The 15,006-nt window shown below is 41.9% G+C and overlaps 1 protein-coding gene across 1 annotated transcript; it reads left to right on the forward strand.

The window, feature by feature from the left end:
• Positions 1-5,086: 5,086 nt before the first annotated feature.
• On the forward strand, positions 5,087-12,776 carry PGRMC1 (progesterone receptor membrane component 1). The gene is made up of 3 exons (XM_045817553.1): positions 5,087-5,506; positions 8,848-9,003; positions 11,564-12,776. Exons 1-3 carry the CDS (start codon positions 5,182-5,184, stop codon positions 11,665-11,667), a joined length of 585 nt encoding a protein of 194 aa, XP_045673509.1. The 5' UTR covers positions 5,087-5,181; the 3' UTR covers positions 11,668-12,776.
• Positions 12,777-15,006: the final 2,230 nt, after the last annotated feature.

Here is a 15,006-nt window from a genome sequence, read left to right on the forward strand (position 1 = left end):
AGAGATAACCCAAAGGTGAGTAAATGATACTGTATATTAGGAGGCAGTGAATGCAATGGAGAAAAACAAAGCCAGGGAAAGGGATAGAGAGTCAAAGGTGGGTGTATTGAGATTTAAAAGCAGTGAGGGAATGATCCATGAGGACATTTGGGATAACCATTCCAGCAGAAGGAATCACAGATACAGAGGAATTGGAATATACCTGATTGAGGGTCAGCAAGAAGGCCACTGTGGCTGCAGTACAGTAACAAGGGAAGGAAGTGGGAAACCAAGCTCCTAAAGTCCTAAAGGTAAGGGTAGTGTGGAGTGGTGCAAATCCTGCAGGGCTTTGTAGGCCACTATACAGACTTTGGGCTTTTACTCTAAGTGATGTGGTGAACACCTCTGGATACTTAAGTTGTTTCCAGTTTTTTACTACTAAATATTATGCTTTGCCGCCCTGGCTGGTGTGGCTCAGTGGATTGAGTGCCAGCTTGTGAACCAAAGGGTCACCAATTCGATTCCCAGTCAGGGCACATGCCTGGGTTGTGGGCCAGGTCCCCAGTAGGGGGTGTGTGAGAGATAACCACACATTGGTGTTTCTTTTCCTCTCTACCCCCCTTCTCCTCTCTCTAAAAATAAATAAATAAAACCTTTAAATATATATACTTTGCAATTTTTCCATACAAATCTCTGTTCAACTGCTGAGATTAAAAGTACTTCCCTAGTACTCTGAGTACTTCCCTAGGAAAAGTTTGTAGAAGTTAGATTTCTTGGTCACAGGTTATGAACAACTTGAAGCTGTTGATGTATATTGTGAAAGAGGCTTTCTAAAAGGTCTGTGCCCACTTACAATATACTTTAGTTCAACAAATATTGATTGATCACCTAATACTTGGCAGACTAGTCTAGGAGCTTAAACACATTGTTGAACAAAATGAATCTTTTATTCTAGAAAGCAGTGTGCCAGAGTGCTTCTCTTGCTACGTGCTTACCAACACTGAGTATTACCATTCTTAAAAAACTTTAAGAAACAAAAGGCAAGCAAGAATGTTCCAATAATTTGAATGATGAAAAATGGTATGCTGTTAATGTGTTCTTTTGGGTTTGTTTTATTACTAGTGAGGTTGAATTACTTCCCACACATGTTGTAGCTAATCAGCCAATTGTCTTATTCCTCTTTAAAAGCTCTTAAAAACCTTTTGAAATAATTTAAGGGAGGCAGGAAGTTTGGAAACATTCGAAGACAACATGTATCTTGGGAAATAAGTAGCCCTCAGTTCAAGTACATAGGCTGTACAAATTAATTTGAAGCCAAAGAACATACATAATGCAACTCACATGTTCTGGAGAGGACTTGTTGGTCAGGAGCACCTTGCTTACTTCCCCAGAACTTGAAAACTGCCACTCTGGTCAAGACATTTCCACCCAATATTGTGACATACAGCAGAATGGTAGGATGCTTTTCCTTAACAATCTCAGCATCACAGTGTTACCTAACAGCTCACTTTATTTCACTTCAAATTTGGTTTGAAAGCATTTATATTTGCAAGCTCTATCTCTTCTTGAGGCTTTAAATTGCACATATTTTCTACCCTCTGTGTGAATCAGGACTTCCTTTACCCTTACCCCTCCAAGGGACTACAGACTGTAGCAGAATGTACTCTGTACTGTGACAAATGAAAATTATAAATCCCCTGTAGCCCACCATAAAAAGATTTCCCCCTGCTTTTAAAAAATTGAGACATAATTTTAAAATGACATATAAGTTTAAGGTGTACAATATATTGATTTGATAAATTTATATTGCAATATGGTTGCCATTGTACAGTTAGCTAACATCTGTCAGTGTCATATAATTATCATTTCTTCTCCTGGTGGGAACAATTCAAAGCTAGTCTCTTAGCAAGTTTTGTTGTCTATATTCATTGTACCATGCATTAGAGCTCCAGGACTTATCAACTAGTTGTAAATTTGTAGCCTTAAACAACATCTGTCCAATTCTCCCACCCTTCAGCCCCTGGTAGCCGTCAATCTACTCTCTGGTCTTTTGATTTCATTTTTTTTTTTAGATTCCATATATAAGAGGTATCATACAGTGTTTGTATTTCTCTGACCACTTTTCTCCATTTTTAATAGTGGTTACATTTGAGTAGAGACAATCAAGGGTGGGCAGAGGGGCTTCAATTTATCTTTTGGATCTTTCTATAGTTTGTATTTTATTACCTTAAATAAATGTGACTTAAAAATTCCAACGGGGTTATTTGGGTAGAGCTAATGATTTGTTCTTATTTTTTACTTTGCATCTCTATTAGAATAAAAACTGATGAATTGCCCTGGCTGGCATAGCTCAGTGGATTGCGTGCGGGCTGCAAACCAAAGTGTTACAAGTTCGATTCCCAGTCAGGGTGCATGCCTGGGTTGCAGGCCATGACCCCCAGCAACCGCACATTGATGTTTCTTTCTCTCTCTTTCTCCCTCCATTCCCTCTCTAAAAATAAATAAAATCTTAAAAAAAAACTGACGAATCATTTATTTTAAGAATTTCCCAATTTGCTAATACAAAAATCTCTGTGTGTATTTTGTATGTCTGCAGGAATATAAACCAAACTGCTAATGTGTGGGCCTGACTTAAAGATTATTGGGGGAGTGGGACAGTGAGACGTTTCATTTTTTACTTTATACACATACATATTGTTTAAGTTTGTTATAGTGAACATGTATCACCATTCTATATTTTTTCAGAAAACAAATAATAAACTATCCCCCCACTCAGAGGTTAAAAATGACCTATGTTCATTGTGGAAACTAGAAAAATATAAAAAAGAAACTAACAATCACAACAGTTAACATTTTAGCATGTTTCCTTTCAGGCTTCCTTTTATGCATTTTTGACATAGTTGACTTTATAATGTATATAGTTTCGTATCCTGTTTTGCTCTCTAAGATTAAAACATAAGCATTTTCCCATGTCATGATAATATTTAGATGGTTGTGTCATACATTATTTTATGGTTTTGTCACAATTCAAGCCACTTAATTATCTATTTGTTAAAGTCAAACATTCATTCAGGTTCTTTCCAGTTTTTCCACATTAAAAACAATTCTCTGGTGAGCATCTTAGTAGTAGAATCTTTGTTTGCATTTCTGAGTATTTCCTGGGGATGGAGTCCTAGGGGTGGAATTACTGAAACAAGGAGTAGATTTCTAGAAGTGAGAGTAATGGATAGAAAATATTTTTATGGATAACAAGGTTACACCAATTATTACTGTCCCCCAAAGTGAGACAAGAGTCTCACCACTCTCTTGCCAGCATTATATATCATCCTTTTTTTCTTTTATCTTACCTATGAGAAAGTGGTCGGTGACAGTGGTATCCCCATTTTTCATTACTAAAGAGAATGAACATTACTTATACGTTTATTCACCTTTCATATCCCTTTTCTGTGAGCTACCTACTTCTATTTTTGCCCATTTAATGACTAGGACCTTCTGGATTTTCTTATCAAAATGAGCTCTTAAAAGATATCTACCTACACTTTGCATATTGATTGCAAACGAAAATATTTTTTCACAGGTTTGTTGGTCTGTAAATTGTCTTGGCCACACAGGTTTTTTGAAAAAGGTAATCAGAGTCTAAGCACATCAGAGTTTGAGCCTGTTTCCCTTTGCTTAAATTGGAAAGTTTGACAAAAGATCTGAGAGGACCATTTCATCTAATCCTAAATTTAGATCTGTGAAAAGAAAATGCATAGGCCGACATAAAGACTGTTCAGCTCACATGCACTTTAAATAATTTAATAAGATGGGATGGGGGGCAGGGATAGAAGCAGTTTGTGCCAGAAATTTTTAAAATTCTGAGGTAAGAAGCCAATTCTCTCAAGCCTCCTGCGTGTTGGGACGGGGAGTAAATTATGAGCAAGTGAACAGAATTCCTGATGGAAAAGTACAGCTCTGGGATGCAGATGTGGGCAAGGCTTGGTTTTAATTATTTCCCCCAATCCTTTCTTCCGTTCCCCTCCCCCTGCCGCCATAAAGAAGGAGGCCAGATTAAGACTCTAAAGGGTATGGACAGCCTCCATAAGGCCTGCTCCTGTGCAGACAGTTAGGCACATCAAAGGCCGGGTGAAATACCTAGAAAAAGGAACCAAACCTCCTGCCTTGGTCTGGGCTTCAGTACAGGGTTATTGTGACTGCCAAAGGCAGCTCGACAGAATTCAAACAGAAGAACTCTGCCAAACAAAGAAAGTTTGCTCATTATTCTAAGCACCTCCCCCTAAAAAAAAAAGAGCAACAACAGAACGTTGCTTGCTGAGGCGTTGGGACTGAGAAAACCGGTGATTGTAGAGAGTTTAGAAACTGAGAATGAGCCCAGAGTAAATCGGGCTACCGGGTCAGTTTCCCCAGATATTACGAGAATTGTCAAAAGGGGACTTATGCGTGACTTCACCTATCCTGGAGGTGTCCGCCCCACTGCACAGGAGGGAAAATTTGAGAAAGGTTGTCAAAGAGAGCAAATGGGGGTTCCCAAGGTGAGAATGGGTAGGGTGGGTCTTGAAGGTGGATAAAGAAGCTCGAAGAGTAAGTTTTTTGTGTGCTGTGAGAGCTTCGTGGTCCTGGGGGATGGCGAGGGGGGCACGGAATGGGGCTTTAGAATGGGAGGCGGGGGAGAATCTTAAAGCAAGAGAAATGGAGTCGGTGTTTGGCGCGCATCAGGTGGCGAAGGGGGGCCTCAGACAGAGCCCAGCGGAGTCAAACCTCTGCGAGGGGGTCGGTGTGTCTGGAGCAAGCGGGTGCGCGGGAGGACTGCGCAGCGTCTCGGTTGAGCCGGAGGATGCATGAGGATGGCGCCAGGAAGGGCTGGGGCCTCGCAGGTGAAACTGAGTGGGCTCAGCTCTCTCAGCCGCAGGGAAGGCGGGATCCGGGTGGAGGAGGGGAGCCACGACCCGCTGGAAGGTGGGAGGCCTGAGCTGGGCTGGGACGGACTCGGCCCGGCAGTGCGCATCCGCAGCTTCGGGGGAGAAGAGGCTGGGAGACTCCGCCTATTTCAGCCCCGCCTTCTCCCCTCCTGGCTCCACCTCCTCTCCTGATTAGTCCCAGTTCGCCTAGCGGAGCGCGCCACTAGCTCGCACGGAGAGGGAGGAGAAAGCAGCACGTTCCGGAGCCTTCCCAAATCCGGCCCAATCCTTGCTTTCAGTGATCATGGCTGCCGAGGATGTGGTGGCGACGGGCGCCGACCCAAGCGAGTTGGAGGGCGGGCTGCTGAACGAGATTTTCACGTCGCCTCTCAACTTGCTGCTGCTCGGCCTCTGCATCTTCCTGCTCTACAAGATTGTGCGCGGGGATCAGCCGGCGGCCAGCAGCGACAGCGACGACGACGAGCCGCCCCCACTGCCCCGCCTTAAGCGGCGAGACTTCACCCCTGCTGAACTGCGGCGCTTCGACGGCATCCAGGACCCGCGCATACTCATGGCCATCAACGGCAAGGTGTTCGACGTGACCAAAGGCCGCAAGTTCTATGGGCCCGGTACGGCTTCTGGCCCCGGGGTCGCGGAAACAAAGATGGGGCCCCAGTACGAGGACGAGTCCGGGAAGACCACGGGGGGAGCGGGGCGCTCTCGAGAGGGGAATGAAGACCGAGCCAGTGAGGGCGGGCAGGCAGAGAGCCGTGCGGTGGTGGCATTGCGGCTTCCCCGGCGGGCGGGGGACAAGGGGCGCTCTAGAAGGGCTGTGGGCCAGTGGGGATACAAATTCCTTGCCCCGTGCAGCCCGCGCCGGGATGGGGGTGTGTGTGGAGAGACTGATGTCTTAAGCCAGAGGGTGGGGGTGGTGGGTGAGATCGCAAGGCTGGAAAAGGAATGTGAGGGACACGCAGCAGAATGTAGTGTTAGGGGAGTTTCGAAGGTGTCTGGTTTGGGGATTTCTAAAAGGAGGGGGGTGGTGTTTAGGGCGGCTTGGGGGGTTGCGGAAGGAGGGAGGCCTAGACTGGGAGACGACGCTAAGGCCAATGACGCCGGGAGTAGCCCTGGTGGAATGTGAGGGTGTGGGAGACGGAAAGGGAGATGGGATTAGCAGCAGGTATAAGCGTCGTGCGTGGGGGGGGGGGGTGGGTGAGTGATGTGAGTGCGCCGTGTGTGCGTAGTCAGTGTATGTGGCTTGTCAGATGTGTGTGTGCCTGCGCGTGCGGGTGCTTGGAGTATGGCATGTGTCAGGTATGTGTGTGGCATGTGTTTGGTGTGTGTGTGTGTGTGCGCGCGCGCGCGCGCACGCACACTGTTTAGCAGATGGGGAAAAGCTGTAAGGTGAACAAGGGTGATTCCATAGGGAGAAAGGAGCTGGTTGAGGGAGGAATAAAAGCTGAATGTGGTGGACAATGGGAATGTAGAAAAATGAAAAGGTAATACAGTATTTTAGTCTATAGTAGGAGAGAAAAGACTAGAAACCAAAAATATTGAAAATGGAGGGAGGGAGATGTGGGAGGATCCTGACAAACAAAGGGGATAGGGCTATGAAGGCTGCTGGGTGTGGAGATTCAGGAAAAGCCAACCAGAAGGGAAATGAGGGGTGGAAGACTGCTGAGCTGTTGAAAGGGGCAGGCTTGAAGGGGGCCTCTGAGATAAGGCTTTCCAAGCCGGGTTGAATCAGAATCACCTGATGCGCCTGAGGAAAATACAGATTTCCTGCCTAAGCACCATAACAACCGAAGACTCAAGGTGGGGAAGATCCCCAGGAATCTGCATTTAACATGCTTCTTGAGGCCAGTTCGAGATGCAGCCAGGTTTGGAAAGTCCTGCTAAATAGAATACATATTTGCAGTAGAGGAGGAAGAGATTTTAGCTCTTCCAATGTGGACTCCTGTAAAGCCATGGAGGTCAGCAAGTATGTGCACACTGACCATGCTCTTTTCCCTGCTGCTCTGGAGAGAGGGAAGAGTATAGAAGGCAGCAATCTGGCCACCCCCACGCCCACTTTGTTTTACTCTCCCAGTCTAACTAATCAAAATCAGATGTGTTATGATTCTTAAGAAACTCTCCCACTTAGCAGTTTTTCTTTGTGGATCGTTTCTGCAGATGTGTAATTGTCAGAATAATTTGAAAATCACACCTATATTATTTGTCACTCAGGTGGCACACCAAGAGGCGTTATCAATAAACAGTTATGCGAATACCTGTTATTACTGAGCTATACCATAAAGCAGTAAAAAAAAAAAACCCAAACACATGCATGTGAGATGCCATCAAATAATTTTCAGTTTGCAAAGTCATTAAGGAATGTAGGCCTGTGCAAAAAGCACAAAACAGGCAACCTGGGTTCTGGTCCTGGATGGAGCATTGACCAGCTGTGTGGCCTGGTGCCAAACATTGTTCTCTCTGGGCCTTAGTTGTCCCTCTTTAAAATGATAAGGGTGGCCCCTGTGGGATCTCTCTAAGTCTGTCCTGCACTGTCATCCTGTGAGCCCATGAATATGTGACATTGTGTGGAAAGGATACTTAATGTCACAAAGGATTCCTAAGAATTAAACATTCCAGTGCCTATTCTCTGCATGGCAGTTATGTAGGTGCTGGGACTATGGCAGTGAACTCCCCCCCCCCCGCCCCGCTTGTGGAGACTTGTGGAGCTTACATTACAATGAATATATATTCTGATGAATATTTTCCAAAGTCTTTTAATGTTTCCCTCACACTGTAAGTATTCTGTGACCATAATTTCTGAAATAGTGAGGTCCAAGCCAGTACAATTGGCCTATTTTCAAGCACTAAATGCTACCATTTCCACTAGGAAAACTGACTTTTTTATTTTTACTACTTTCTCTGGTGGAAATAGCATATAATGATTAAAAACATTTTTAATCTTATTTGCCTTTAAAGTTGATCATAAATTTCATCATTTTAAAAATCCTAATGGATTGTAGTTTCAGCTGATGAGGCTCTATTGAAACGACTCATACTTGGCATAGTGGTTACCAACGAACTTTAATGTCAGGGTTGCTACTCAATCAGCCTTTGGGGAAACACTGTTTAAAGTACACTGGATTCTTTTCATTTACTTGTGCAATATTTAAATGAGTCTGAACACCTACTTTATCTACAGAATGATTCACCTCTCTTAGGTAAAAGTTCAGCATAATATATATAATAGCATTCTAATGTTTTATAGAATTATTTTGTGGTATTGATTCAGCCTCTATTTCCCATGAAAGTTTTAGGATTTTCTTTGTTCTCTTCAAGCCCACCAAAAATAGTGACAGCTGGTCTCTGCTAGCTCTTTATTGACAGTGGAGATTATGTAACATGTGGATAGATTCTGAACCACCGATACTCATAAAAATTTCTCCTGCAGATGTCAAATGTTAATATTTAATGCAGTCTCGCAACCAAAGATACTTTGGACAATTATAAGGAAGTGTTTGTTCTCACTTATGAAAACCTTAGTGTACACTATCTTAAGAAACCCTGATTTTCACTGTTGTGTAGCCTAGGTGCCTAGAGCAGAGCCAAACTCTGGGTTCAGTCCCCTAAAGCTGAGTTCTGACCTGCGTACTCAGATTATCTGGGATCAGTCCCTACCAGCCCCCTTGCCAGGAGATAATCATTTATGGTTTTTTTTATTAGCTATTTGAAAATCATAGGAATTGGATAATAATGTATACCATACTTTGATTTAGTTGGAAAGGTTAATGACAGGCCTTTTAGTCTCCACTACATAATGATTCAAAGTATCAATATCACTTACAGTTTCCAAAAGGAATTGGATATTGCAAAAGGGGGCTTTCTATGTTGATGGTAAGGAAGCCATTTTCTGTGTGTGAACCACAGAGAAATGAACTGTAATAAAGAATTGGTCTTTGGTTTTGTTTTGTTTTTAAAGAGGGACCCTATGGGGTCTTTGCCGGAAGAGATGCATCCAGGGGCCTCGCCACATTTTGCCTGGATAAGGAAGCTCTGAAGGACGAGTATGATGACCTTTCTGACCTCACTCCTGCCCAGCAGGAGACCCTGAATGACTGGGACTCTCAGTTCACTTGTAAGCACTTTTTTTTTTCTAAATTGTGCCTGGATCAAATTTCAACCAGTAATAGGATTCAGGGCAGTCCAATAGTTATTGCTAAACAGCCTGAAACTTGGGAGCATTTTGATAGGCTCCTGAATCTTAGATGGATCAAGTTCATGGCTTGAAGTAATTGCAGCAGTGCTGAGTCACTTGCCATGGTTGCATATCAACTTTTAGCCTCGTTCTCTATGGAAACTTGAGTTTCTGGTTTTTCAGTTTTTGAGAGGTTTGCATAGATTCCACACTAGGATTTGGTGGTTGGTGTGAGGGGAGAAGAGAGCAGCCATCTTGACTACAGAAAGGGATTTTCATAAGTCCTCATTTGTAGAGCTTGCTGTTTAAAAGCAGCCCACATTTCTGTTGAAGAATGGGAGACTTGTATTATACAAAACAGCTTTTCTTTTAATCTAATCGAGCCTAACTATAGGCCACATCTCTACAAATGATGCCTATAATGTGCCCGGCAACAATGGTGTCTGCATTTTGAAAAAAAGAAAAGGATACACTTGTTTCCTGGCCTCTGCTAAGGGCTGCAGTCTTTTGGGAGAAGTAAGGTTGGAGGTTAAGTTCAAATTTTGAGCACTGAAACATTTGGCTTTTATCAAGTCTAAGTATTTAATTATTCCGTTAGCAATATTTCATTGTTAAGAATTTGAAGAATAATCTTTTCCAGCTCTGAAGCAGTATATGAAGACTATGATCATTTATTTTCAGGAACATTTTTTTTAATTTAAAATATGGTTTTTCTATTTGCTGTTCCCTATAATCAGTTAAATATTACTGGCTTTTTTGGCTAAATCCAACCATTTTCTTTGAAACCAAAGCTGACTTCAGAGAGAGTTCTTGGTTAATAATTAGCCAGATATGGCTCTACCTTTAGAGTTTGGTTCCCAAGCAGACTAAGTATAGCTTTCAATTCTAGAGGCAAGTCTTTTTACTTGGAAAACATAATTCAGCTATCTAAAATAGTCCCTCATTTTTTGCATCCATAAGATGCCTTTGTAACAATAGATTCTTCTATATGAAACCAATGAGCTGTCATTTACAACTTAGAAAGCTCTATGTTCTAGGGTTTCCTTTCATTGGTAGGGTAAAAAGTGTGGGTTTTCCCCTCTTGAATTAAGGCTAGCCCCTAATACTGTTGTGAAATTTCAGCTATACCTAGGGCTCGTGTAGATTTCCCTTAAGGCAGGTTTCTCAAGTACCACCCAGCTTTTGTCTTGCACAGTCCCAAGCACCCTAGGAACCTTTATAATATATTTAGATAGGGAAGTTCCAGTTGTTCCTGGTGATTATTTCACACAAAAGCAGATCTGGTTACCTGGTTAGACAGGTTGGGTATTCCTTTAATTCCTTCCCATATTCAGAAAGAGGAGGCTCTGTCCTTTTGTCCTCTGACACTGAGATGATTAACCCTGCATTAGCTTGGCCACAGTGATACAGCCATTATGGTGGTGGTTTGCTGATTCCATTCATTCCCAAGTCTTGCATTCCAGTTTGTCCTTTTAAATCTGTTTTCTCCTCCATCTCCAGTGCTCTGCCTTCTTTACCACTACCTTTAACAGTGTATAGCTTTTAACTCGTGTTGGGGAAAATTTCTATCTACTGTTGTCTCCATCTACTAGATTATCATTCATTCCCTCCACTGTCAGACAACTGTCTAGTAAGTGGTTGTTCCTACCCACTGCTTCGTTTCCTTTCTATACCTCCTTGCTTCCAGCAGTATGATTTCTATCCCCACAATGTGATTGAACTTTATCTGAGATTTCCAGGGACCTGCTTCTTGCCATTACTACCTTCTCCAGTCCTTGTAATGTCATGTTCCCCTCCAGAGTCCCCATTTCAATCCATGGAATCTCCAGTTTTCACTTCATTAACTTATGTTTCCAATTTTCCTTTAAATTATTTCATATTCTTCCTTTCCACTCCCACACTGACATGCCCCATTACTCCTGGCTCTTGTTCCTTCGAGTGCCTGCTGGCCTCCTGGTCTCTCCTTACTGTAATCTGCCCTCAACACCACACAGATACCATTGTTGCCAAAGCACTATTTTACTTGGTGATACCTTTGTCATAAACCTCCTGTGCCCTTTGCCACCTGTAGGATAAGTCCAAACTCCTCAGGCAGGCTTTCCACATCCTTCATAATATTTTCCCACACTGCTTAGCCAACCTTACTCCTACTCCTGCTGACCTGGTCTCTTCACTACATCCCAGATATGTTGATTCTCACTTGCATGCTTTTGTATATGGTGGTTTCATTTTTTGGAAATCCCTCCCCAAATCCTTCTGCACATTTTCTAAAGCATATTCTAACTAACTCATAATAAGCCTTCTAAACCCTTATGTAACACATTTGAACACTCATTGACACACATCACTACCTGTTTCATATTTTTTCTGAATAAAACTCTTAGAAGCCCCACACATTCCTCAGTAGATTGTCAGCCTCTGATCAAAACTTTAATATGAACTGTGGTATTGATTTCCTATTAAGCATGAAAATGACCATCTGTGTTTTCTTTACCTCCAGTCAAGTATCATCATGTGGGCAAACTGCTAAAGGAGGGAGAGGAGCCTACCGTGTACTCCGATGATGAAGAACCAAAAGATGAGAATACTCGGAAAAATGATTAAAGCATTCAGTGGAAGCATATCTATTTTTGTATTTTGCAGAACCATTTGTAACATTCCAGTCTGTCTTAAAATGTGGTGATTTCAATATTTAGAAAAGTTTTGAACTTGCTGTAAATTTTTTTTAATTAACATCACTAGTGACACTGATAAAGTTAACTTAGACTGCATGATGATTGTGTGTCATAAATCCAGAAAGTGAGCTACAGTGCTGTAATACAAATGTGAGTACTGTTTTCCTTCTCTCTGTAGTTACAGGCTGAATTTAAATTTGTTTTTCCTGAAAGACAGGTTAAGACTTGGGTACTTCTCCCAAACAGGTAGAAATGTAAAATTTGCAAAGTCCTGCAAGCACCAAGGACAAAGGATCAACTTTTAGCCATGGTTATTCAATTGAATTAAAGCAAATCTGCAGTGTCCCAAAGGCTTTGATGTTCATTAAAGAGAGCTGTCCAGGAAGAAAATGAAATCTCAAAGCTGGGTTTAGTTGTTTCTAGATGGCATTGTTGTTCTCCTTCAGACACTTGGACACCCTCACTAACAATTCTACACAGTGAGGATTAAAACATGATTTGAACATTCAAAAGAAGCTTTGGGGAGAATCAGCTGGCCTGCCTAAAAACCCAAATACATGAAGATCATAGGACTATCTTCCCAATATCCCTGTTCATGGTGGGGCAATGGTTATTTTATGTGATTTGACATGAGGGGCGTATAGAACAGGTATTTGCTCCCCTAAGAGACTGCACCCACCCCTGAATAATGAGGAAACAATACACATCACTAGCCAAGTGGTTTTTGAAGTAAAGTATATTCATAAGGTAACAGTTAACTCTTATGTTGTTGCAAAACTAGAGCCATTGCAAGAGTAGTAGTGGAGTGTCTAGGTCTTTGATACTGGTCTTATTAACAATAAACTTAGCTTAAGTAGACTGTACAGTTGTATGAATTTGTAAGTGTTGTGTGAACAACTAGTGAGGTTTCAAACTTGTAATTGTAGTTGAATAGTATTTTCCTTGTATTTTCTTGTGAACCATGTTTAATGGTTTTACCTCAAATCAGAAAACAAAATGAAGTGCTTTGGTCAGTTAATAAAATGGTTTTACCCAATATATTGTGGTGAGTTTTTTGTGTTTTTTTTTTAACAATCTCAGGAACCGGATTAAATCATTTAATGTTAGCTAAATTCTAAGAGTTTAGCTTTTGAGTAGATTTTTTTTTTTGTATTCCAAAAGAAACAAGTAAATGGGGAAAACATCATAGAACTCTCCTACCACAAACTCTATACCAGCTGTTAGAAATGGGGATTAAGCCCTGACTAGTGTGGCTAGGTTGGGTTGGGGGCATTGTCCTGTAAAGCGAAGGGATGGTCATTGGTTCAATTCCTGGTCAATGCACATGCCGGAGTTGTGGGTTCAGTCCCCAGTGGGGGTGCATATGAGAGGCAGAGAGGCCACAGATAAATGATTTTCTTTCACATTGATGTTCCTCCCTTGCTCTCTAAAAATAAAATGGATTCAATTGAGTTTTTGTGACTTGTCAAATCCTGCCTCTTTAAATCAGAACTTTTCTTTTTTTTTATTTTATTTTAATCATTGTTCAAATACAGTTTTCTCCTTTTTACTCCCAATCCAGCCCCCCTCCCACCCCTCCCCACTTCCCTCCCATTACCACCCTCCCCCTAGTTTTTGACCATGTGTCCTTTAAGTTTGTTCCCGTGAACCCTTCCCAATGTCCCCTGAAAATCAGAACTTTTCTAAACTCAAACACAGACCTCCATTTAGGTCCATATGTAGCAAGGGATATAAAGGAAATTTTATCACTGGCTGGGTGGCTCGTTTGGGGCATTCCCTACACACCAAAACATTGTGGGTTCAATTCCCTGTCAGGCATGTACGGGAGGCAACTAATCAATATTTCTCATGTTGATGTTTCTGTATCTCTCTTCCTCTCTAAAATCAATGAGGATTTTAAAAGCTTTTTAAAAGGATAATTTTACTGAAGGCATTGTTGCTAAGCGCCAAGGCATAGTTTTGTTTTAATGCACCATCTGATCAGGAAGGTAGTCAGGAATCCTTACAGTAGCAAAGTTAGTTCACTTCATGTCAAAAGGGGGATATCAGATTTGCATATACAGTCAGTTGTATAAACACAGACAACCAATTACTCTGAATATTAGTGCTTTTCCCTTTTAATGTTGGCAGTTTTATTCCAAGATATGTACTTCCTGAACCAAAGCAGGCTCACCGCTTTGCATGTTTTATGTTGTTAAACCATATTATTACCTGGTTTTGTTTTTAAATGTGCTTTCCCCAACTAGGTTTCAGTCAACAAATAATCGAGTTGCCTATTATGTTCCAGACAACCTGTTATACCTCCATATGCTTTGGGGAAGGGGCAGGAAAGAAAAGACCTTGGGCCACATTTGCAACCTGAAATCTCTTTTAGATGTTAAGATTAGGCTACTCCTTTTACAAAGTTAAACAGGTTTGTCTGAGGTCAAGAGGAAAACATCCAGAGCCTGGTTAAAGCTTCAATCCCAAATAACCTGATTTTCCTCCATTCAGAATTAAATGAACACCGTTTGATCACATGTGAGGATATTACCATAAGGCAGTACTAGTCTAAAAACTTCACAAATCCAGCTCACTTACTCATAAGCCATTTTATGTAAAAGGCTCTATTCAAGATGAGGGAACCACCATAGGCCAGTGGGGAAAAGGTCAGGTGAACATGTTTGCTCTACCTGCTTTCGTCAAACTCGTGCAGAGACACTGTTCTCAGTACCAGTGTCTCTGGTTCCTAAGCAGCATTCTTTAAGTGTTTTCAGTATCTATCCAAATCTGCAACTTCTCTGCATTATGTCACATGCACCTTACCTAGGAGGGCCAAATTTACGCAAATCTGAGATCCAACAAAAATCCATACAGCCTTTTCTGTCTCAGAAGGAGTTCTTTGAACCCAACAAGGACCCTTTCACTTCTCAAGTGCCCAGGTTGAACTCTAAGTCATAGTCTGCCTTCCTTATATAGATAATACTAAGAGGCAGTTTGCTATACATTTCATGTCAAAATACAGTTAACTCATGAATGGACAAAGAGGGATTACTGAGGCCCCTAACTTCTCAGACTAGACTCCATACCCCACAGCCACACTTGTTTGAGGGCATTGCATAACTTTAACACTTCCACCAAGGGCTGAAGGGATGAAATGAGCTACCGTGGAGTCCATTTCTTACTCTTCTTCCATAGCACTGATAAAACCTTGACTGAAGGGAGAAGAGTCAAAAATCCCCATATCATGATTTCAACTTATCCAGAATAAAGCTGTGGTTTTGTCATC

This window comes from Phyllostomus hastatus, unplaced genomic scaffold, assembly GCF_019186645.2.
Source record: "Phyllostomus hastatus isolate PE091 unplaced genomic scaffold, TTU_PhHast_1.1 phas_scaffold_28, whole genome shotgun sequence".
Classification (NCBI taxonomy): Eukaryota; Metazoa; Chordata; class Mammalia; order Chiroptera; family Phyllostomidae; genus Phyllostomus; species Phyllostomus hastatus.